Here is a 23,248-nt window from a genome sequence, read left to right on the forward strand (position 1 = left end):
TGCGCATGCAACAACCCGCATGGCGCGTCGTGGTCTCGTCTTGTGTCTTACCACAAACATGTGGAGACGGGAGACTGGCAGACCCGACGGTGTCGAAACGAAACGAAGCTCATTTGTCTCTCTGCGTTTTTTGTTGTCAAGTTGAAGAAATCTTGACTGTCTTCGAGAATATCTAACTTGTTGCGTGTGGGGAGAGAGGGAAGAACTAGGCGCAAGATCTGTTCACGGTCCAACATTAGAAAAAACATTTCTTGATACTTCCATGTTGAAAGAACTTGTCCCTGGTTGAAGACTTGGATGGTGATCGCAAACCTCGATGACTACGATGTGACGAATCTCTTATGAACGAATTTTCTTTGTGTGATGACTTGACCACGAGCCATCTTCATTAACGAGCTGCTTTTTTTTTTTTCTTTCGTTTTGCTTTTTTCTCATTGCTTTCTCATTTATGCGCTGGGTTTTGAAAAGGATATTCTTTGTGGCATGGCCTTGGCTTTGGTTTTACTCCCCTCTCTACTTCTCTGCGCTGCTTTTGCTACTGCCACTCTACTAGAGAGATGATTATCATGGTAATGAACGGTTATGAACTCTGGGTCTGCATGCCTTTAGCGACATACAACGTTGGTTTTGTCCGGTCTAAATGGATTGTTCTTTTCCCACTCTGCTTTTTTTTTTATAGTTGGTAGATGTAAAGGTAGGTTAATGTAGATTGTATGTCTTTTGAAATTGAGATGCCAAGGTTGATTTCATAGTAGCTAAGGCTTTCATTGTACGGAGTACTTCAACTTTAATCACATACCTCCCCGTAACCCGATCTACCCTATCTAACCCAAAACAGCAAAATCAAAACACATCTGAACCATGGTTCCTTCGGCTTCACGCCACGGCGACTTCTTGCCAAATTTCGATTTAAAAAACAAACACCACATCCTCGAACACCCTCATCACAACCAACACATCGCTCAAATAACGAAAGGGAACCCCCTGCAACAACCCCGCAAGACCCAACCATGACAACCGACAAACCAAAACCAACCGCAAAACCACAACCTCCAGAACCACGAAACCACCTCCATTTCGACCCCTGGCAATCAGCCTCAACAGGCCACCAACGCGCAACCGAAGGTGGCGGTTTCCTCGGCTCGACATCATGGCGAGATTCACGCTCAGCGAAATTAACCAGGCAATATCAAAACGGGGATTGTCTTCCAGGACGGGGATTGGGGGTGGGGAACAAAGCAACACATGAGTCGACACTCGTTCCCGGTGCCTTCAATGGAAAATGTGCATCACAATCGCCGCCTAAGATACCCGCCGGTGAATGGGCTATGGTAGCCGGGGATGTGGCGAAGCGGAATGAACTCGGTGTTCGGGATATTCGGTCGTTTATGGGTGTTAGCAAGAGGAAGGCTGTTGATGAGCCTGGGAAGGATACAAAGGTCGAGACGAAGAAGACTAGGACTGCTGTTGGTGGAGGGGAGCGGGGTTTGAGTCCAGCTCGGAATCCAACGAAACAGGATATGGAAACGGAAAAAGAAAAAGAAAAAGAAAAGTCTCAATTAGAAGACAAACCCCAACATGACCCCCGTTCTGGTACCACCCTCGACCTGAAATCGACTTCGAATATCTTCGCCGGTGTTACGATCTTCATTAATGGCTCTACCCTCCCCCGGATCTCGGAGTACAAACTCAAACATCTACTCGCTTCAAACGGGGCGAGGACTTCTATCTACATGGCCCGGAAGACGGTGACGCATGTTCTTGTCGGACAACCCAATACCGGGAGTGGGAGTGGAACAACTGTGTCTGGGGCAGGGGGAGGCCTTGCTGCCAGTAAGCTCCAGCAGGAAATTTCCCGTGGAGGGTGGAAAAGTGTGAGGGTTGTTAGTGTGGATTGGTATGTACTGTTATGATGCTGTTGGATGACCGGTAAGTGATCTTTTCTGACATTGAACTTGCTACCACTAGGGCTCTCGAGAGTATCAAAGCTGGACGTCGTCTTGCCGAGTCCCGATTCCCTGGGATGCATGTTGCGGCTCAGGGACAGCGGAGTGTTGCTGGGATATTTGGTGTGCAGGGGGTGAAGAAGTGATCTTCTTTTGCATGGGTATGGTTTACATTTAGCGACTTGCTTTTTTTTTTGTTTGCATTGCATTGCATATGGCATTTTGCTATGGATGGCGTTCTGGATCGAGTGGTTTTGCGTCAACCTTTTGGGTTGGAATGATGAATCTTCCACCTACGTGCATTTATGATACCCAATGATCTATATGATCTTACCGAATCTAATCTGATCGTCATGACTATGAATAGCTACTTTGGAATTTCTCTTCTTTAATTGACCAATGCACTGGCGCTGTCGATATAACTCATGATGGATGTTGACCTCTAGTACTCTCTACGTTCGACTTGACACTTGTATTTGGAAGTTCTCATTTCATTAATCAGTCGTGCACCATTATCATAACATCCATTATACACAGAATCAAAATCAAAAATCACATGTGCATGTACATGTACAGACCGGTAATAAAACCGGGTTCAATCACATAACACAAAATCAGAAGGAAAATATCAACAAAATCCTCCAACAAACGCCATAGCCATGCAAAAATACTATGTGAGAAAGAAAACAGGATAGATGCGATGCGTCATAAACCAGAATCTCAAGATGGCAGTATAGGCCAGATAGATAACGAGGCTTCCTCACATTCACCTGAACGAACCCCCCTGCCTCCGCGCGTGGCATATGTCTCACCATCATGGCTGCTGTTGTCAGACAGATGCCGACGCCAGCCGCTCTGTTGGCGGGTCGGGTAGATAAGTGGGGGTTCACTGTGGCCTCCTGCCTCTCTAGAGAAGGTCGCTGCCATATCAGAGTCTGAAGAGACTGATCTCAGACCCGAGGCATCGGCTGCGGTGGGCATGAGATCGAGGGTGGTAGTAGGTGTGATATCAGGGAGTGGCGGGAGGGGGTTTGGATGGCGGTGGGTAGAGAAGGAGGATTGGGCGGGGGGTGGAGCCCGAGAATGGGCATTGACAGAAGAGGTTGTCCGTGTGCGAGTTCTGCTACCACTGCCCCTCGATGAAGGGTGTCTCCATCCGTCTTCATCGTGGGTGAGGGGTTCTGGGGATGAGGTGGTTTGTCGGTTGTGCGGGAGGTAGTAAGGGTTGTTGGATTCGGAGTAGTCGTCGTGGTTATCCTCGTAGGCCGGGAATGCGGCGGTATTGTTGCTGGACACGGAGTTGCCGTGTGATCGCCCTGCGAACATGGGTTGGGGCTCGCCAAGTTCCGACTCGGCGCTCGACCAGCGGTCTAGCTTTTCGTTCAGGAGCTCTTCTTCCGGCTGTGAATGGCGTGAGTCGCCATGGACGAGACCGAGTGATTCTTCTTCAGTTGCGGACTTGCGCATATCGGCTGCCAGGTGCGTTCGGCGTAGGATTCCACGGGGCGAACCTGGTGTAGGTTTGACGGAAGACTCGCTGTCGGCCTTTGTACGGCCCATCATGGTGTTGAAAGAGAACTGACGGCGGGTAGTGTTGGCGAGAGGTTCGGGTGCCAGGGAGTCGGGCTTTTCGTCTGCCCATGATATAGACCGTGGTGTATCGCTACGCGGACGGTTTGCGTTGAACGGAGCCTCCAAACCACCAGCCATACCGGCACCATGGTATTCTGTGTCAGCATTGCCACTTCGGTGTGGCATGTCTGTCATCCCCACTGATTGTGTATTGACGTTAGAGCCTTTGTCGTCTTCTGTATTCACGGCCTTCCACTGAGAAGGATGAAGGACGCTGGTAGCCCGAGACCGAATGTTATCCATGAAAGAATGGCTGCTTTGCTTGGTGCTAGGTCGGTGATCGTCCTCATGCTCATCAGCGGGCAACCGTGACATGCCCCACGGCGGATGTTGTTGCTTGACTGAGGGTGTTCGCGGAGTGATTGGCCGTGACATGGTTGGCCCCTCGCCAATGACAGTCTTACGCCGACGCAGGCCATCCCATTCAATTATCTCGTTCTCGCCTGGCACTTTCAGGGTATCCTCATGCTTGTCATGGAAGAAACGGCGGGCTTCATCTGATTCCATAGTGCGACGAGCAGTCGAAATGCGACGGATGATAGAGGCCGCACCACGAATGGAGTCTGCCTTGGGCTCGGATTCAGGTTCTTCTACTTCGGCAACCTCTCGAATCTGATCCAGATCGCCCTTGAAAATCGCAGCATCGGGGACGTCCTTGGCGGACTTGGATAGCTGCAGTAACACCACACCGGCGCAGATTTGCATGAACCCAATGATGACAGTCGCAATTTGGATCCCCGTACCCTTGAAGCCTTGGAACAGAATGGCGGAAGTGATAATGGTGGCGCTAGTGAACATCACATAGTAAGTCGGGGTGACCAGGGCGGCATTGAAAAGATTAAGCGCTTTCTGTATAGCAGGGTTAGCACAGCCATAAGACACGAGGGTGAAGAGCGTACATTGAGATAAATAATCTCAGTCAGCAGGGTCCCAATGACAAACACAAGCAAGACATATAGGAACCAATGCTTGAACTGCTCCTCGCCATTAATCTGAGCGAGAATAGCAGAGCCCAAGCCCTGGGTAGCGACGACACTTAATCCACCAACCATGCTGCAAATACTGATATAAACAAACATGCTCGACTTTCCGTAACGTGGACCAGCCCAAAGAGCCGTAAAAGCAGCTCCAACAATAATCAACCCAGCGTAGACCAGAAATCCAGGCTGAAGAACAAAATGCTGCATGCCCTGAATATCCTCCACAGACGATTGCTCAGGAGCATTCATGGCAATAGTCACCGATCCAATGATACAACAGAAACAGCCAACCTTCCCCACGAAACTAAGCCGTTCCTTGAGGAAAATCGCCGACAGAATCGTGGTAATCACAACCGACAGCGCACCAAGAGGTGTGACCAGAATCGCATCGACAAACGCATACGCCACAAAATTGCAGATCTCTCCAACAATCATCAGCGTCATGCCAGTCCACCACCAAAAGTTCTTGAGATATCCATATCCTTCACCGGCCTCCTCATTGTACTTCACGTTCGCCTTCAGCAGTCCGATTTTTTTAACCACGAACGAGATACCGATGAAGACACCCGATGCGACAGCCAGCGAAATACCGACGGCCTTGTACACCGGTGGGCGGCCTGAGGATTCCGCGCGGGCGAGGAGGTTGTTCGCATGCGATAAGGCGGAATTGGGATCCATGATTGTGGGAGTTGGAGATTAGGACCACACTGACCAGCAGTGGGAAGAGGCGAAGAGTTGTGTCGCGTGGGACAGAGAGTCGTCCGAAGACGAGACTCAGCGACTATTTGAAACACTTGACGCCACGATATCGATAAAGGCTGTGCGTATCGCCGGGGCGACTATCAACGAGGGGCCTGCGTCAACAACGGTTTCGAGTCGGACTGTCGCAACGACTTTTGGAACAGGGGGAGTAATTGTAATTTAGAATATAGGCGATCTGGGAATGCTTCTGGAAAATGCCCACGAGGAAAGGAAAAAAATGTGGGATTCCGCAAGGGGGGAGACGTCAGCCGTTGGCGCTATGACTTTTGGTCTCAGATGGCAAAGATACGATTATGAGTATCAAGGAAGTAGAATCTACTTAAGACAAAGATTCAGGAGTTGAAGAATTGGAAATAAAAAAAAACACAGACATCAAAGAAATAAAAGCAATTAAGAAAAGGGGAAGGGGATCGAGATACAAAAACAAAGAGGCTGGGGTGGGGAAAGGAGGTACTGGTACTCCTGAACAGGGCGGGCTGGACTAGGATCGGCAGGTACCTGTACCTTCCAGGGTTTTTAGCATCGGCCTATGTTGCTTAGTCTATGGAGATGGTGCATTAGGCTGCCCTTGGATGAACGATGTACTATATGTTGTACGGAGTATATTAAGATCAACAGGCTACTCCGTATTTATTTGCCCCTACAAAGTTCCTTGTACATTTACACGGATGCCTAATATAAAAGTGCCATGCTATTTTTGTTTTGTCTCACATAATTACTATACAGAGCAATCAGTTCCCACATTTGGTGTCTCATAAATGTCATCATTCATTATGCCCAACGAGGCTGGCACTGGCCATCGTTCGTAGGGGATCAACTAAGATAAAAAAAACCCCAATAGAATTGCATGCGCCCAAGACACCCTCTCAGCCCTAATAAACCTTCTCAACGGAGGGGTATTCAGCAGGAAAGACACAAAAACAACGTAGTGCACATGTAAAAAGTGAAAAAAAAAAACGCCTCAGATGAAAGCACAGGATAAGGGATCACCATCACCGCACATGGTAGCTAGGCTTCCGTTGCCGGTTCACCGTTGGTGGCGGCTCATCAACTGGGTAAGGAGGTCGGACTTTGGTGTTCGAAGTAGACGATGGTGCTTGGGAGAATAGCGGTGCGGGCATAGCCACACCCCCATCATCTTCTTGAGCTGGGTATGGGATAGGCGTCTTGGGTGGCACCGGTGGTGCCGGTGGCACGCCATTGAATGTTGTAAAATACTCATCACTGCGGGTGGGCGAGTTCTGTTGTTGCGAGCTTGGGCGGCTTGCAAGCTCGTGGCTTCGGCGATAGTCACTGCCAGATTGTCGGGGTGGGGAAGTAGATATGCTATCCTGAGGTGTTGGGTGAACCGGGAGCGTGTCATCCGGTGGTGATGTAGTCACAAAGGTTGGAATAGGTGGCGGCGCCTGTGAAGGTGGGGAGTGGTGTAAAAACTCAGCAGGTAGTTCTGCGGGTAATTCGACAGCGAAGTGCGCAGGGGGTGGAACGTGGGATTGAACGTGGGATTGAACGGGAGAAGAAAGCGAAAGCTCTTCAGTCGCAAGATCGAATGATAGATCATCGCGATCCCCGCCGGCTGCGGCGTGGCTCGCTAGGCGGCGGTTCATGCGGTCAATTTTAGCAAATCTCACACCCGCTTCTAGAATCATCTTCTTCACTTCAGGTCTGGCCAGATACTGCCGTGTGTTGGTGCTGATATCGGCTAGCCGGTTCCATTCGTTCATACCAAACTCGCCAACACCGACCTCAACGTTGAGGCGGAAATAATTGTCTTTGCTGACATTTCGTTTGGCGAGACGATCTCGAAGCATATCGTTGTGGATATCCTCGCAGCCCTCAATCTTCGTCATCAATCGACGCCGCGCCTCAGCGAATGTGCCTAGTGAGTCGCCGAAGAAATCCTCCCACCATTCATGCTGTCGATTATTGGTACCAGATGGGCGCTTTCCAGTCCCCACACTGATAAAGACCCCAACTTCTCGACCTGGCCACTCATTCACCACAGCCTCATCAAGGACCAGTGGCGCGGGGTTGAATGTTCCATGGCCCTCATCAATAAAATGGTGTTGACCAATCTGAATGGGCTTGAAAGCAAGCCCCGTCGCAGATGTCGCACGTCCTGCTTGCCAGATAGTGCAGTCAAATTCTGGTGGAGGTTCTCGGCGGGAGTCGTAGGACCGTAGAAGGACAGCTGATCCCTTGCGTGGAGTGCCCTTGTACATAGCAGTGACCGCACTATGTTTCATATCAGTACCAGCGACCCATGGTTTCGCAATGTAAAACTCACGTTTTCGTCCGATTTTCTCGGTTATCATAAAGCAGCGCGTCTGGGTTACCCCAACGCAACCCATTAAGGAAAACGGAGCCTCTTTGGCTTGTCGGGGACATTGGATGCGAAGCAGCAGCGGTGCTGAAACTCCCCCGACTGATAGAACGTTGCGGAATAGAGGCTGGACTGTATGGCAGGCTTGTCATAGAAGCCATAGAATCACGATTGGGGGCATTCCCTGTGTCATTTCCCTCCGCCTCGAACACTGTATGTTCTCGTACACATTCCCGGATCGCCTCCTCGAGCTTCGAGGCCTTGAACAAAGTCGAACGGTAGGGAATACCAGCGATGGTCTTGTCGGTCTCAAATACTTTGCGAGTCATACGCACGTATACTTCTTTGCAAGTCTCAAGATCCAAGCGGAGGCGACCGAGCATCAGAGCGATCAAGCCGCCAGTGCCGGTACCGGCGATCAAGTCGAAATGATCGCAGGGTTTGGGTATCTGGTCGCGACGCGGAGGCTTACCTTCGCATTCGACATAGGTGCGGTACATGAGTTCCTGGAGGAGAATAAGCATGGAGTAACCACGAACACCACCGCCATCTGTTCAGGTCAGCTGAGTCTGATATACGTCGGGAAGGGAGATGATATTAACCTAGAGACAGGATCCGCAGCGGAGGGCCCTTGGTGGTGTCCTTGCGGCGCAGATTGGCTGGATCCATGGCGATTATAACAGTTATGTTTTGGAACGATTACGATCGCTCTTTTTTTTTTTTCTGCTGCGGCAGCTTACCCGCGGCGGGGCTCAGCAATGCCTTATGCACCGGGTCGCGGGATGGTTGGCGCCTGACCGATGAGGTCTTGGAAAAGAGGTAGAAGCGTCACACAGGTGGAACACAAGTCGAATGCAGCTCTGGTTGGGTGCGTGACAGGTGAACGTGAGAGTTGCAGCTTAGTGGACTCTGAATAGGCAGCGGCGTATGGGTAATGATTGGAGGGACTTGAGCCACAGTCCCTGAATAGTTCGGTAAGGCTGGACTTGGCTTAACCACAACGCAAATGTAGATGAAGTTGCACAAATCAATAAAATGCAAGGGAAGAACGAAACTGTCATTCAAGTTAATTGCAAGTTATTCTTAGAACTCGAATCCAAGTGCCCACATCATTTGGTTGCCTTTCCATGGATCAAGAAAGTCAGGTGACTACTTGGGGCAACTAGTGGCGGTGTTTGTATATGACGTAACCGTGGCTGTGTGCCCAGATTATCTACCAATTGAATCACTTTCGTCTACTTCTCACTCGAGTTTCAGCTACGATGTACATGTAAAATTTGATTATCAGGAGTCTTGCAACTTCGCTAGAATTGTGCTAGGATAAAAAGTTTCGCCTGAAATTTGTATATTCAAATCTTCAAGATGACGTCAATTTCCCCGATATCTATATACAGATGTCCATATCGATAGAACTAAAAGAGAAACCTATTTATGTTTAATTCGTCATGCCAGGCCAATCTAAAAAACCCAATTAGCATCCACTCCCACAGTTCGCCAGTAAAAAGAGGAGAAACACTCACCAAAAATAGACCTCTTAGTTCCTTTCTCGGCAACAACAATCTCATCACCAACCTTCAGATTAATCCCCTCACCCTTCGGCTCCAGAAAAGCATACCTACCAAAGACAGGACTAAACTTCGCCCCGGAATCCACCCTTCGATCCTTCATCAACTTTTTAAGCACAGCACCAGACTCACCAGTCCCCATCTTCCCAGTCTCGTAATCAACATTTAGGCTCTGACAGCGTACACAATTCCCCGTCAGCAACAGTTTACTCGACCCACGCCCCAATCCATTGCCCAAAGTCAGCGCGCTCCAAAAGTCCTCTTCAAAAGCCTCTCCAGCCCCCGAGACAACAATATTAGGCCGGAATTTCGTACGGTCCATTTTTTCCCCGTCCGGCAGCCGCGCTGAGACATTATCGACGGATGTCTCGGAGATAACGAGATAAGGCGCGCAATCCGCAAAAGTAATGCGGTCCTCATGCTGTGCGTGCAGAGTGTAAAAGTAATATAGCACCGCCGCACCAGCAGTGAAAAGAAGCGTGGGCGTGAGACTGCGAGCTGTTTGAGGAGTTATCCCGTCGCGGACGAGAGTACCGCCTTGAAGGAGTATGTTAATCGCGGATGCAACAATAAGAACCGGGAGAACCCGCTCCCATTTCCTGTCGGGATTCGTCAGACTTTCACGTATTGTGCGTAACGCGGTCTTTTTGTTTTTCTTTCCTGGCGCTAGTGTGCCAAGCACCTCTCTCGAGTGCGGTCCGAGGTAGGCTAGCACTACGGGGTATCCGAAGCAGGCGCTGAACCAGTCGTTGTACTCTGCGCCCATATTGTATCCTGTTGTTGGGCTCTTGTGCATCATGACTTTGAGAGGGTTGAGACTCTTTGGGTTGGGCTTAAGTGGGATTTCCAGTCGATTGATTTCGCGGAGTTCGGGAGCTGAATCCGACAGAGGAGGGTGGTATGTGATAATTAATTTCCCGCTGTCCTTCTCTGTCTCCGGATACTCAATGTCGGTGTGGAACAGGGCCATCTCTGGGAAGTGCGGGACATGCATGTTCTTCAGAGTCGTGGTGCCCGAGCCATCCTCGGCCGGGATGACTTTGAGGAGCATGAAGTGGCGGTCATATTGAAAGCCGCGTGTGGTTAGGATTCCCTCTGTGATTGTAGTTGGCCGAAGGGATTTAATTGGGTAGACATAGAGCTGACAGTAGATTAGCATGCCGTTGCCCGTCTTGGTCTTAATTCCATGTCCGTACCTGGCTGACTTTCATGATTGTAGGTGAAAGGCTTGCTACATATGAAATCAAAGCAGTATATCGTGCCTCGATGCAGTGCGGAGTACGAAAACTCACTTTTGGCAAGCCGATGTCGGGGAAAGATAATGACATCGTTTTCCGTTCCCCAAATTAGACTTTGCGGAGTAAAACCCGCTCTTTTACTTGCTGGACTCTTAACATAACTGATAAGGCCACTTCACTTTCATATTGTTCTTTAGATAATAATTCAATTCTTTTTTTTTTCTGGTCTTAAATAAAAAGGTCTTCAATCATATTCGTCCGAAATCATGCAAGGAAATATACAGAGGGAATCAAAGAAAAAAGAAAAAAGAAACGTCTACTGTTCCTCAGCCCACGGCAGGCTGAAGGTACCAACCCAGTCCTCAACTTCTTGGCGGAGCACAACAATCTCCGAGATCTCCTCACCCTCACCCACGTAGTCCAAGAAGGCCTTAACAGTATTAGGGTTCTTGACACCGCGGGACTGAGCCGACTCACGGGCAACCTTGTCCAACTTCTGGGTGATGGTTACCGCACGATCGACGATATCGGCGACGCGAGTGAAGTCCTCGGGCTGGAAGCCACGGGAGGTCATGGCAGGGGTTCCGAGACGCAGACCGCCGGGCTTGAGGGCGGACTTGTCACCGGGAACGGTGTTCTTGTTACTGGCAACACCGCACAGCTCGAGAACGCGCTCAACGCGAGCACCGTCCACACCGCGGTTCTTCAGGTCCACCAGCACCAAGTGGTTATCGGTGCCACCGGACACGATGTTGTAGCCGAGTCCACCGTTGCTGGTGGAATCACCAAGGCGACGGGCCAGAGCAGAGGCGTTGAGAAGCACAGTCTTCTGGTAGGCCTCGAAGTCGGGCGACTGAGCCTGCTTGAGGGCCACGGCCAGCGCGGTGATAGTGTGGTTGTGAGGGCCACCTTGGTGGCCGGGGAAGACGGATGCGTTGATAGGGTTCTCGAGATCGTACATCACAGGGTTTCCCTTCTTGTCGGTGCTGCGCACACCCTTGCGGTAGAAGATCATGGCGCCACGCGGGCCACGTAGAGACTTGTGAGTGGTGGTGGTTACGACATCTGAGTAGGGGAAGGGAGATGGGAGCACGTCGGCAGCTACAAGACCCGAGATGTGGGCCATATCGGACAGAAGGTAGGCGCCTACGGAGTCGGCAATTGCGCGCATGCGTGGGTAGTCAATCAGACGGCTGTAGGCCGAGGTACCCGCGATAATCAGCTTGGGCCGGTATAGGGTAGCGGACTTCTCCAATGCATCATAGTCGATCAGACCAGTCGACTCATCGAGGCGGTAAGGGAGGGTCTCGAAGTATTTGGAGATGGCGGAAATCTTCTTGGTAGGGGTCTGATAACCGTGGGACAGATGACCACCGTGGGGGAGGTCCAAGCCCATAAGGCGGTCGTGGGTGTTGAGGAGGGCGGAGTAAGCCATGAGGTTAGCGGGTGAACCGGACAGAGCTGGAGTGAGTTAGCCTCTGCGTCTATCATTGTATCACGTCGACTGTATCATACGTTGAACGTTCACTCCCCATTCCGCTGGGTCCAGACGGAAAGTCTCCAGGGCACGTTGCTGGCACAACCGCTCAGAGGCATCAATGTGTTCGTTTCCTCCATAGTACCGAGCACCGGGGTATCCCTCGGAATATTTGTCTGAATTGCGGTTAGGATGGTCTGGATGGTCTGTCGGACAAGTAGAGGCGGTCACTCGGAGGACATACTTTGCATAACACTGCCTAGGGCATCGAGAACAGCTTGCGATGTGAAGTTCTCAGAGGGGATCAAGTTAATGAAGTGCTTTTGACGTTTTTTCTCCTGGGATGGGTTTAGCGACTGGTCGGTCAATTGGTGAGCTCTCTATCGGCGATGACGCACCTTCTGTAGGATGCTATAAACGGCGGGGTCGGACTCCTCCAGAGAGGCCGCAAGAAGCTATCAAATGGTCAGTCTGCATGTTCCGCTTGCCATTGAATCGATTCCGGCCACTAACCTTGTGCTGGGTATCGCGAGTGGACGACGCTACTCCCCGCGATTGGGGGGCCAATCTGGGCACGATAGAGGCGCGAGCGGAGACAGCGGCTGCCCGGGAGCTCCCAAGGGGGAGCAAGCGAGCAGCGGATCTACCACAGCGAGACAGATACATGATGAAGCTGAAGAAGGTCAATTCTCAAGCAGATTATTATGTACTTCGCCGATAGGAAAGCGGCGGCTTTTAAACGACTGATGCTAGTCGGACGAGCACTGGGGACCTTTCCGTTGCCCGCGGAAAGCGGGAAAAATGCACTATTCCCGTTTGGGCTCTCCGCCTGGTCCGTGCACCAGCTGTTGGTTTATCTTCGCTCGGCAAAAATTTTCCCTCCTTTTCTTCTTCACACAACTAAATCCAAGATGAAGAAACGGCGTCTTTTATCTGTGTCAGCACTCGTCGGTGACGGCTGGACTTCGGTCTAGCTGGCGCTGGACGGGCGCTGCTGAAAGGTCCCACGCCTCTTAACCATCCTTTAAGGGGCCAGTACCATCGGATTGGAATTGTTGTGTTGGTTCACCTCCCTTGGCAGGTCGGGATTGGTCATATCCACGTCTCCCTGAACCTTTCGTGGCAACAGTTCCACTGTCGCATTGTCGACACTCTAGTATAACAAGGACATACGATTCACGTATGCTCCGAGTGACTCTCGAGTACAATTAGCCGAGTACAATTAGCTTCACAGTATATGATCATTACTATCAGCCTTAACATGATTCGCTCCTCCATATTCTTGTCTCGCATTCCCCTCTTTTGTGCACTCCACCGTCACAATACGACTACATTGGCCAGCAAGGGATCAAGGTGTTGATGCAATCCAAAGAACTTGCAACATATGAGCCGTGTTTGTACTATGGTAGGGGGTAATCGTCGCAACAAAGATCCCCAATCCATTATTGCATCTATTGTATGGCCTAAGACAAGAATAGAACCGACCTTGTTCACCTATATTCCGTTTCCCTTCCTTCACCACGTTGTCTTCCAGTCTAACTTGATACTCACAGTACAATGCTCATTCAAACAAGACTTATAGCTAATGCTAGCCCGGGGAAACGGCATAATAATTTTGAATAAAATCCGGTTCCTACCTTTCAACTCACTCTATGGAAGGTTTCTGCTGCTCCGCTCAGTGTAGTATTCGGCATAACTATTATGATCGACTGCGTCTAGAGGTTCAATCTCAAGAATCACGCCAAGCTTAAGCAAGAGCTCTTCCTCCGTAATAGTCTGTCTATCAATGACCCTCAGCATAAGCTGAACTATATGGATATATCCTCGTTTCGAAGCTATTCCTAATGGAGTCATAAGGGCGGAAGATCCTCCGAGGGGTTCTGCACCTTGTTCCAACAAAAACTGAACGAAAATGTCCGTATTTCCTGGGCCTGATACAGCCTGGCTCGTGAACAGATGATCAAGAGGCGACGTGGCTAGAGGTGATTCTCTCGGTTCATTGTACGTGCCGTGCTCTGTTGGCAGATCCACAGTAGCATCAGTATTTGTATCTTTCCGTGGCCTTGGGGGCGCAGGTATCTCCATTCCCAGAATGTTTCGATCTCCCAGAGAAGCAGATGGAGAATTCAACCATCCTGTGTCTAGCAGGAGCTTAAACAACAAGAAGTTTGCTTCACCGACAGCAATGTTTATGGCTTCCTCGACACCTAGGCTCCCCGAGGAAAGATTGAATCTATGGTCCAAGATAAGCCTTGTCATTTCTTCATCCTCCGCCGTTGCCGCTATTGGTAGGGGTTTGTAACCCCAACAGTCAGCATCCCCGGGGTTTTGCAATGGTATGCCTCTTTCCAGGAGGATTTGAACTATTTCGGTACAACCCCTTTTGAGAGCCTCTCGGATGACAAGTGTGCTTATGGGTACGCGCCCTCCGCCCTCAAACTTATGACTGATCGAGACAAGCCCATGTATATCCCGGTGGATTTGGAAGACGGCTTCAACTGCTGGCACCGATAGATCCGCGCCTCGGTCAAGCAGAAAACGGAAGATCTTCGGATGTCCCAAAGCCCAATATATGCATGGTAGATCACCAATACCCTTGCTCCACTCATACCATCGTCCTATACCATTTGGTTCTGCACCGTGATCGAGGAGAAGCTCCACAATATTTAGGTGCCCTGAGGCCACTGCATGGAGAAGTGGGAAGGGTTCTTCGTATCTCGAGGGGGGATTGCAGCTTGCATTATATGAAAGTAGTAGCTGCACAGTGCTGTAGTGACCTCGATCGGCCGCGAGCGATATCGCTGGGAGATGCTGCTTGTCGATGTCGGGCTTACTAGTTGAATTGAAAGAGTATAAATTTCGTACCTTTGTATCCACCAGACAGCCCTGGTCGAGGAGTTGCCGTACCATATCGTCCCATCCACAGGCAGCAGCAGCCAACAATAGAAATTCTTGGTTCCGGCCTCTCGATCCGATCATCTCCTCCGGATCGATAGATTCACGGAGGAGCTGAGCCACTGCATAATTCTTCACTCTAGCAGCATTTACCAATGGGAGGACATTGGTGCCGACCGGTCCCTCGGGAAATGGATTCGCTCCATGGGCGAGCAACATCTTGACTATCTCTGGGTCGTGCACGTAAGCAGCCAGAGCCATGGACAACCGACTTGGCGGCTGTATCCCCGGCGGCATCTCGGGACAAACCCCCTTTTCAAGCAGGAACCGAACCACACTGGTGGATCCTGCCTCAATTGCTCTGCATAGAGCATCGTGATATTCGGCAGGATCGATCACTCCAAGACCACAGTCATTCTCCATAAGAAGTTTGACGATAGCAAGGCGCCCCTCTCCCGCTGCGTGTTCTAGCATTGTTATGAATGTTAGACGGTCAGTGACCGCCCCATGATCAAGTAATAATTCAAGGATTGGCACAGAGCCCCCGTATGCGGCTTCATCGAGCAGATTGATACTGAAATTGTTCTGATCCCCGCCGTCGTCCACCTCAGTGTCCCGGTACGCAATCCGATTCGGGTCGATACCATGCTCCAGTAGAAGGCGTACGATGGCTTGTTGGTTATAATGTGTAGCCAGATACAAGTACTCCCATCTTTTGCGGCATCCTTCCTCTGGGAGCCTCGCTTTGAGTGAGAGCCGCGCAGTTGCTAGATTGCCACTTTCTGCTGCCCAGCGCAGGGCCCGGTTGGAGTAAAACTCGGCATCCCACTGATAGAGGAAGGGGTTCAGAGGCATGTATAGCGTTCTGCATGTCTGGACAAAAGAGTTAAGAGACGATAGATCAAGAGAGAAACCTCGTGGATTGGGGGGGGTCTTGTAAGGAAGAGAGACTGTAGAGACCCCATTGGTCGGGTATAGACTGGAAAATTAGGTGGATAATCTCAAGTGGCAGATCTAGGAGATTCATCTTGGACCATTTGAAAAGTCCAATAAGCCATAATGGGTTTCCAAGGCTTCCACGGTTATTCCAAAGTTCACATAGCCAACAAAGCGGTCAACAGGTCCCACTACACCGAGGGTCCGCTTCTTGCATAAGCACGATACCTAGGAAGTAATCAAGCCTGGTCAAAAAAGGGTCTGATTCAAGAGGGAATCTTACTTAATTTCTAGTTATTCATCTTGCATCTATAATTGGGGAGTTAAAAAAAAATTGGTACTCCAAAGACATATAATGGAGGATACGAGACGCCAAATGTCTATTTTGGGCGTCTATTTAGAGATGGTATTCTTTTCTGATATCTCTCCAAAAAATGATGTATATCAAAGTACGGAGTACTCCGTATGGAGTACATATAAAAGGGAAGGCTTGTCTAAATTAAGAAGCTTCTAAAGTTTATACCTCATAGGTACCTAGGTAGGTAACATATTGTACGGAGTAGAGATAAATATAATTCTTTATCCATTATCCAAACCTGGAACCCTGGGACGTTTTTAAGATATAGAACCCATTAGATTTAAGAGATGAAATTTCTCTATTCAACATATAAAAGACAAGATAAAAATCCAAGATAATAAGATCAACACACCTAGAACTATAATGGCCAGTGCCCAGGGAAATTAGTCCAACCCTAGCAGCCAATCAGGGCCCAAATAGGAAAGGATCCCCTGAGCCACGCACCTTGAACCAGTTCCTGAGTGCGTGCCCTTAAGCTGAGGTGGGGGACGCTAGGGAGGAAGTGACTTGGATCTTCATAGTAATTTAGGTGTAATATTAAGTACCTTTTCTAGTTTCCCCAATTTCATCATTGTTTATATTTGTCCTAGTCTCTTATTGCCACTCACTTGTCTCTGCCCCTTTTCCCGTTATTTTTTTTTTTCAGTTTCCCTGGGCAGTGTGTGCCTTAGTGGCACGGGTACCTGAATCTCATTTAATTAATCTACAGGATTGGTTATAAACTCCCCTGTTTCCCCCCCTTCTCTTCCCTCTCTCTTCTTCACCCATACATTCTTTAAACTCCCCGGTTTTCAACCGATTACATTCTTTTAAACCCTGTCACTCTTTTAAATAACCTTATCTCGGAACATTTTTGGAACCATTCCAATCATCTCTATCAACTCTATCACAATGCGTTTCTCTATTGCCGCTCTCGCTCTCGGTGCCGCTGGTGCCATGGCCGGTGTTGTCACCGAGACTCTTACCGAGTACACCACCTACTGCCCCGAGGCTACCTCCATTGTTCACGGAAGCCAGACCTACAGCATCTCCACCGTATGTGTACCTTGTCCAACAAGTTTGCAACACCCATACTAACAGCAATTCTAGCCCGGCTACATCACCATGACCCACGGTCCCTACACCGTCACTCGTCCCATCTCGACCTCCACCGTGACTGAGTGCAAGTCTTGGTAAGAATTACCCTCCAACATGACCAATCAATCCAGTCTAACATATTCCTCAGCTCTGCTGCCGCCGTGACCTCCACCCCCGTGGCTGCCAGCAGCGTTCCCCTCATCCCCGTCGTCCCCAGCGTCGCCACCTCCACCCCTCTGGTCCCCGGTGTTGGCGCCACTGGTGTGCCCAGCGCTCCCTCCAGCGCTGCCACCCCCTCCCAGCCCGCCTTCAACGCCGGTGCCATCAACGCCGCTACCGGTGCTGGTGCCGGTCTGGCTGCCGTCTTCGGTGCCGTTGCCCTCCTTCTGTAAATCAGTTGAGTGTGTCAATGGTCTCATGAAGAGATAGCATCGTGACTGGGTGTTATCAATTTGATGATATCTGCACGATGCTATCGGGTGTTTACGGCTGTGGGTTCTTCTTCTGGTGTATATGTCTTGTCTACGTCTTAGATAATACATAATGAGCCCTTTTGGGTTATCTTTTCACGTCTGCCTTTCTTGTGGAGCTTATCTTTTGTTGATTTTTGCGCACTATTCTCCTGGACATAACGCTTTTTATTATATTCACATCTTCGATCAAGCATGATCTTTTACTTTCTACTTATTTCTCTTCTGGAATCCGATACTCGTACTGGTTTTCATGTGTATTCAACCAACATAAACTATCACCTATCATCTTCACATCTTGCCATCTTGATCAGTACACATGCGTCTGATACGACATCGATTTTGATACTGGGGTGTTTGTCAATATTGTTTGCCGTTCTCATTTGTCGTTCACAGCTATGGACATCTATAAATTGATGCCAATACTCTGTCTTCACAATGATTCACTATCCCTCTCCATCTCTATATCTTCATCCCCTTGGCCCAATAGAAACCTTTGATATCCTTGTTTCATCGCCAATCTGACCAGAATGATGCCGGCTACTCCAAAGGAACAGGCCCAGGCTTCAGCCCGCCTCAAAGATCCCACCCATGATGCTAAACAAGTGAAGGTCTGGTTTCACGACTACACACTTACATCACTTCAATCAGCCTTCATACTATCCATGGATCTATATTGAATACCATATCCCCACAGCCTCCGGATGATAAAAAAGATACTGATATACATATGCACTATAGGATCCCCCCAATGCCAGCCCTTCTGAGTCGATTGAGACTAAGAAACGCAAGAGGAGAGGTAGATCTGAGGCCAAGCACCTGAGGATGAGTTCCTCAATGGAGACCATCTCCCAGGCGTCGATTAGCTCCAAGGCCTCCAAGAAATCACACAAGCGCTCATCCAAAAAGGAACCCCAGAGAGACAACAGTGCAATCAAGTCTGCCATGTCGCATGGAATGCAGCAGCCCGCATCTCCCGAGCGCACTCAACGTGAACTCTCCCCCAAGTCGTCGTCGGATCAGAAGGATGTAAAGGACAGTACTTCTACCAACTCCGCAAACCCATTTGAAATCCCACACCCTTCAGAGTTCATCGTCCCCCGGGGATTGGAGCTGAGTCTATTCAACTACTCGTCCGACGAGAGGGAGACTTCCTACGACCCAGTCTTTGACTACATACCCGACGTGCACAATGAAATCTCCGCTATGTACACGCCGGTGTCGCGCGCGGTGTCGCAGTACGACCAGTGCATCCGGAACCAGCATGGGCGCAAGTGTGAAACCTGGTTGGCGCGTCAGATGTATCATGAGCTGGACAATATCTCTAGGCAAATTGAAGATATCATGGATAAGATCAGGACGATGTTGGAAAAGAGGGGGGCGAGGGATAATTTTGATGGTCTTGGTGGTTATTATTTTGAGGATGAAGAGTCTCCTGGTGTTTTCAAGGGTGGTCCTGAAAATCCGTTGGAATTGAGTGATGGGGATGATAATGCTCTCTTTGTGAGTTCTGATGAACGGGCTTGTTCTGGGGAGTTGCGTGGCTTATTTGGGGATGAATAGATGATAGATGGGGTTGTTAACTTTTTACTTTACTACAATGACTTGCTGCACACATGGAAAGTCTTTTTATTCTTGGTATCTCTTTTCATTCAAGTATTTCCCTGAAATTCTACGCCATACACGCTAATAAATCATGAAAACGTGACGGTGAGAAGCAATGAAATCTATATATTTTTTGACATAAATGCCTCAAGCTAGAATCTTGTCACCGCTATCATTGCTCCCGCGATACGCATGTGTGCGTTCTTCATCTACCTGGAACGACCGGTGAACAGAGATATCTTTTGTACCGGCAAACGGATTGACGTGCCCATCCTGGACGCTGCGCAGCTCGTACGAGTGCTGCCCTCCACTGTTTTTGGGCTGGAACCTGTTTATTATAGGTGTGTCCTCTGTGATTTTCGCAGTTCCGTGTGAACGTGACGAGAAAAGTGAAAGTCGCGGCAGATATACCGCGATCAGGCGCCTGAACCGCATTGCACAGGCGCAGATGATACCGAGGTTGACCTCGACGAGGGACCACACCCCTAAAATTGCTTCGGTATAGGTTGTGTCGGCGGTTTTGCCGAGGAGCAAGACGTATGGTAGGCGTGCTATTGAGCAGATGATGACGCTGTGGGGTAGGGATTAGCGGGGGATTGTTTCTAGAGAAAAGATAGAATAACACAGATATGTTAGGAAGTAAGCAAATACGTACCCAGATCCTAGAGCCAATAAACAGCCGACCGTGAGTTTTTGTTTCGCTGAAAAATGCAGACTGTGGATCGTTGGGATCGGGATGGCGATCACGGCTAAATCGGAGGCAATATTCAGAACTGCCTGAGAAAGGGCGACGTTTTCTAGGCACGCTGTAGTTCCCGCATGGAGGGGATTGCATGGTCCTCCGGTGATGATGCATAATGTCAGGGTGTATGCAAAGATCGCGACTGCGACAGCCACGACGAGGTAGCGGTATACCCTTGCGGGACTGATTTGAAATAAGACAGACAGAATGGCCATCTTGGTGATGCATGGGCATATCAAATAAGTCAACGTATTGACGAGCAACCGCTGCTTCTTGTTAGCCAGTGTGCTCGCTCTACAATATAGAAAGAAGTCTCACTTTATTGAACTCCATGAGATCCTCCAGGCTGACATTCCACATGTGCTTTCCCCAGCCATAGCTCATTACTATTTAACATTGTCAGATTATAGCTAAAACAAAAGATAGGCGAGACTTGCAGTTAACCACAGTCACGAAATAGACCAGCGCGACGCCATAGGAGATCGTGATAGTGACTATCGAGTGTAGTAGAGGTAAGTGCCTAGCAGATTCTCGAGGAGGTTCGTATCATACTCAAATCTACCTCGATCTTCTTGGTCAGCTTGAAAGCCTGAAAATAGCGAAGAGCAAGGAAAATGGTGGCAATGAGATAGGTGATGCCAAAGGCGATGACAGTGCCTGTTTGTAACGAGTTATAGGGCTCATGGAAATGCGATTCCTGGCCCTCTGGGGGCGGCATTCCTGGGGTCGTAGCCAGATCCATAATCTGATTGTGAAGTTAATTTGATTCATATCAATCTGGGGCTTCTGCCTCTATATTGTATAAATCCCCGTCCAGATGTCGGCAATTTCCCGCCATGCGGCCTCAGCGCCTGTCAAAGGGGATCCAGAACGGCAGCGAAAAACAAAAGTAACCAGTCATAAAAGCCTAAGTGGGGGCTAGTTTGTTTTAGCTCATCCTTCGAGCAGAGCTAACTGCCGTAAACTGTCATTTCTTAACCTATCACAAAGATATTGTTCCATGTCCCCCACAAATGGTACTTATTCCACGCCAACGGAAAATATCTTGACGGAAGACTCGTCAATTCCAAGGAAGTTCGACACCAAGTGGAGATCGACACTAATATAGTGTGCATTAGATTTAGCCTTTAGAGAAAACACGAGACGGTCCCCCGCGCCATCTTTTTGGCTGTATCTGGGAATAGGGGTTTGTCGGCTGAATAATGCATGTGATGATTATTTCTCTGGAGCAAGAAGCCCGAGGTGATCTTTCTTTATGTACTCCGTAGTTTGGTTCCTGTCCATGATAAACCAATTCACAGCATGAAATTGCCGTTTGGGCGTCAGCCCATCATGGAGCCAATTCCAGGCGATCGAGTTGTGCCACTCCATTTATTTGAGGATAGCCTGCTTGTACAGGGCAACAACATGGCCGTATCGCTCGTGTTCGATGCGGTGCTCGATCCAGAAAGATTGCGCGAGTCCCTTGAAGGCCTGGTCAAGCAAGAGGGGTGGCAAAGGCTAGGAGGAAGATTGAGGAAGAACGTAAGAATGGACGATATCCGGGAAAGTCCGGAGCGGCATGAATATAAAGAAATTCCCCAAAAGTGTATACTAACACTACCAATGTTACCAAATAGGCCTCTGGTAAAATTGAATGGCACATTCCAGCCAAGTTCTCAGCCGAGAGACCAGCAATCTCCTTCGCGCATGTTGACCATGGCATTCCTGCCGCTTCGCACCCGGCAGCATCCCGGATACCAAAGCCACAAGATCGACCTTGCGTCGTCGGCGACCCGGATGACCTAGAAGGCCTGGCATGGGAGCCCGGCTACAAGCCCAACGGGATAAATGATTACCTCACCTCCGACCTTCCTGTCTTAGGGCTGCGCGTCAACTCTTTCACCGACACGACAGTTGTGGTGCTGCAGTGGCAGCATGTTGCCTTCGATGCGCTGGGTATGCAGTATGTTGTTGAGGGATGGAGTTCCATGCTTTGGGGGAAAGCAGCCGAAGTATTGATCCCATGTGGTCTCGATTCGGATCCATTCCACTCTCTCGCCCAGGGATCACGCCCCGCCACCGAGAAACACGTGTTGACTGACAGAAGGGTCGGGCTGGCAGGTTTGCTGCGGTGGGGTTTGGGTTATGGGGTTGATATGCTCGTCAGAGCCAAGGAGAACCGCATGGTCTGTATTCCAGAAACATATTGGCGGCCACAATGGGAGAAGGCTTTCGAGGAGCTTCGTACTGAGGCGATTGCGAACGGCGAAGACGCCTCAAAGGTGTTTTTGACCGAGAATGACGTTCTGACGGCCTGGATCTTACGCTGTGTGGTTGGCGAGATGAGGATGAACCCCGAGAGAACGGCAAGTTCTGATACTTGCACATGTCAAATAAGTTACTGACACCGCTCCTTCTTTAGGTAGCTGCATCAATCGCCATGTCGCTCCGCAAATCTTTCGAAGGTGACCTCCTACCGGCCTCCACTGAGAATCCCTACGTCGGCAACGCTTTCGGCTGGGCCAATGTACTTGTTACCGCGGGCGACGTAGCTTGCAAGCCCCTTAGCTGGCTCGCACAGCAGGTCCGGCGCGCCATTAATGAGCAGGGCACGCGTGCTCAACACGAAGCATACTACGCTATGGTTCGCACTTCCGGGACTGGGCTACCCATTGTCGTATTTGGGGATGGTGGCATGGCCCAAGTTGGTTTCTCCAATTGGTCGAAAGCTGGCTTGTTCAACTTGGACTTTTCCCCGGCTCGCCAAGGCCCAAGGAATGATAGTTTGCCATGCAGGCCTTCATATGTTCAGGAGAACCACGGCCCTGTGAAGCCTGCGGATGGTTTCTTTATTCTCGGGAAAGACGACAAGGGGAACTACTGGACCTCCGCATGTAAGGTGAAGGGCCAGTGGACGAAGTTTGAGGAGCAGTTGAGGGGATTTGACATATCTGGTTCCCCGTGAGCCCATTATAACCCATCATAGCCCATCAAAGGGATCTTAGCGCTTACAAACCGGCGACTTATAATCGCTATGTTCTGGCCTTCCACAATTGTATAGAGTTAAAAATTTGGGTTCCAGGTTCGAAGTGTGTCTTACGCGCTGTGTCTGGTCCGACAGTGACAAATATTGGGGATTGGTGCAAGCAGAGATGCTTTTTATAGCTTTGAAAGAGGGAACCCGAGTCAGTCATCATAAAACTAAATGAATAGGAAAAATGTGACCTACTGGTATCTGATTAATCCAATTTTGGATTAAT

At 49.6% G+C, this 23,248-nt stretch overlaps 10 protein-coding genes across 10 annotated transcripts; 4 read left to right on the top strand and 6 right to left on the bottom strand.

Annotated features, from left to right (window-relative positions):
- Positions 1-1,010: 1,010 nt before the first annotated feature.
- N7487_006255 (uncharacterized protein) lies at positions 1,011-2,092 on the top strand (the record flags this gene model as incomplete). The annotated part of the gene is made up of 2 exons (XM_056874002.1): positions 1,011-1,897; positions 1,969-2,092. 2 exons carry the CDS (start codon positions 1,011-1,013, stop codon positions 2,090-2,092), a joined length of 1,011 nt encoding a protein of 336 aa, XP_056731722.1.
- A 634-nt stretch (positions 2,093-2,726) lies between these two features.
- On the bottom strand, positions 2,727-5,236 carry N7487_006256 (DUF803 domain membrane protein; the record flags this gene model as incomplete). The annotated part of the gene is made up of 2 exons (XM_056874003.1): positions 2,727-4,427; positions 4,478-5,236. Coding segments are annotated over 2 exons (2,460 nt in total), but the record flags the coding sequence as incomplete, so codon positions are not given.
- Positions 5,237-6,312: 1,076 nt separating this feature from the next.
- Positions 6,313-8,312, bottom strand: N7487_006257 (putative Patatin-like serine hydrolase; the record flags this gene model as incomplete). Its single annotated transcript, XM_056874004.1, has 3 exons — positions 6,313-7,555; positions 7,608-8,193; positions 8,246-8,312. The coding sequence occupies 3 exons, from the start codon at positions 8,310-8,312 to the stop codon at positions 6,313-6,315; spliced, it is 1,896 nt and encodes a 631-aa protein (XP_056731724.1).
- Positions 8,313-9,078: 766 nt separating this feature from the next.
- On the bottom strand, positions 9,079-10,419 carry N7487_006258 (MOSC domain protein; the record flags this gene model as incomplete). Its single annotated transcript, XM_056874005.1, has 3 exons — positions 9,079-9,101; positions 9,164-10,349; positions 10,405-10,419. 3 exons carry the CDS (start codon positions 10,417-10,419, stop codon positions 9,079-9,081), a joined length of 1,224 nt encoding a protein of 407 aa, XP_056731725.1.
- A 343-nt stretch (positions 10,420-10,762) lies between these two features.
- Positions 10,763-12,589, bottom strand: N7487_006259 (serine hydroxymethyltransferase; the record flags this gene model as incomplete). The annotated part of the gene is made up of 5 exons (XM_056874006.1): positions 10,763-11,907; positions 11,962-12,099; positions 12,168-12,261; positions 12,322-12,378; positions 12,437-12,589. The coding sequence occupies 5 exons, from the start codon at positions 12,587-12,589 to the stop codon at positions 10,763-10,765; spliced, it is 1,587 nt and encodes a 528-aa protein (XP_056731726.1).
- A 984-nt stretch (positions 12,590-13,573) lies between these two features.
- On the bottom strand, positions 13,574-15,673 carry N7487_006260 (ankyrin repeat domain-containing protein; the record flags this gene model as incomplete). Its single annotated transcript, XM_056874007.1, has 2 exons — positions 13,574-14,752; positions 14,789-15,673. 2 exons carry the CDS (start codon positions 15,671-15,673, stop codon positions 13,574-13,576), a joined length of 2,064 nt encoding a protein of 687 aa, XP_056731727.1.
- A 1,330-nt stretch (positions 15,674-17,003) lies between these two features.
- On the top strand, positions 17,004-17,581 carry N7487_006261 (putative GPI anchored protein; the record flags this gene model as incomplete). The annotated part of the gene is made up of 3 exons (XM_056874008.1): positions 17,004-17,147; positions 17,202-17,284; positions 17,338-17,581. The coding sequence occupies 3 exons, from the start codon at positions 17,004-17,006 to the stop codon at positions 17,579-17,581; spliced, it is 471 nt and encodes a 156-aa protein (XP_056731728.1).
- Positions 17,582-18,496: 915 nt separating this feature from the next.
- N7487_006262 (uncharacterized protein) lies at positions 18,497-19,222 on the top strand (the record flags this gene model as incomplete). The annotated part of the gene is made up of 1 exon (XM_056874009.1): positions 18,497-19,222. One exon carries the CDS (start codon positions 18,497-18,499, stop codon positions 19,220-19,222), a length of 726 nt encoding a protein of 241 aa, XP_056731729.1.
- A 189-nt stretch (positions 19,223-19,411) lies between these two features.
- On the bottom strand, positions 19,412-20,748 carry N7487_006263 (uncharacterized protein; the record flags this gene model as incomplete). The annotated part of the gene is made up of 5 exons (XM_056874010.1): positions 19,412-19,835; positions 19,920-20,272; positions 20,325-20,392; positions 20,444-20,500; positions 20,559-20,748. The coding sequence occupies 5 exons, from the start codon at positions 20,746-20,748 to the stop codon at positions 19,412-19,414; spliced, it is 1,092 nt and encodes a 363-aa protein (XP_056731730.1).
- Positions 20,749-21,308: 560 nt separating this feature from the next.
- N7487_006264 (Transferase) lies at positions 21,309-23,247 on the top strand (the record flags this gene model as incomplete). The annotated part of the gene is made up of 4 exons (XM_056874011.1): positions 21,309-21,530; positions 21,626-22,321; positions 22,411-22,949; positions 23,202-23,247. The coding sequence occupies 4 exons, from the start codon at positions 21,309-21,311 to the stop codon at positions 23,245-23,247; spliced, it is 1,503 nt and encodes a 500-aa protein (XP_056731731.1).
- Position 23,248: the final 1 nt, after the last annotated feature.

This window comes from Penicillium crustosum (genome assembly GCF_028827405.1).
Source record: "Penicillium crustosum strain IBT 35664 chromosome Unknown utg000002l_segment0_segment0, whole genome shotgun sequence".
NCBI classification, from domain to species: Eukaryota; Fungi; Ascomycota; class Eurotiomycetes; order Eurotiales; family Aspergillaceae; genus Penicillium; species Penicillium crustosum.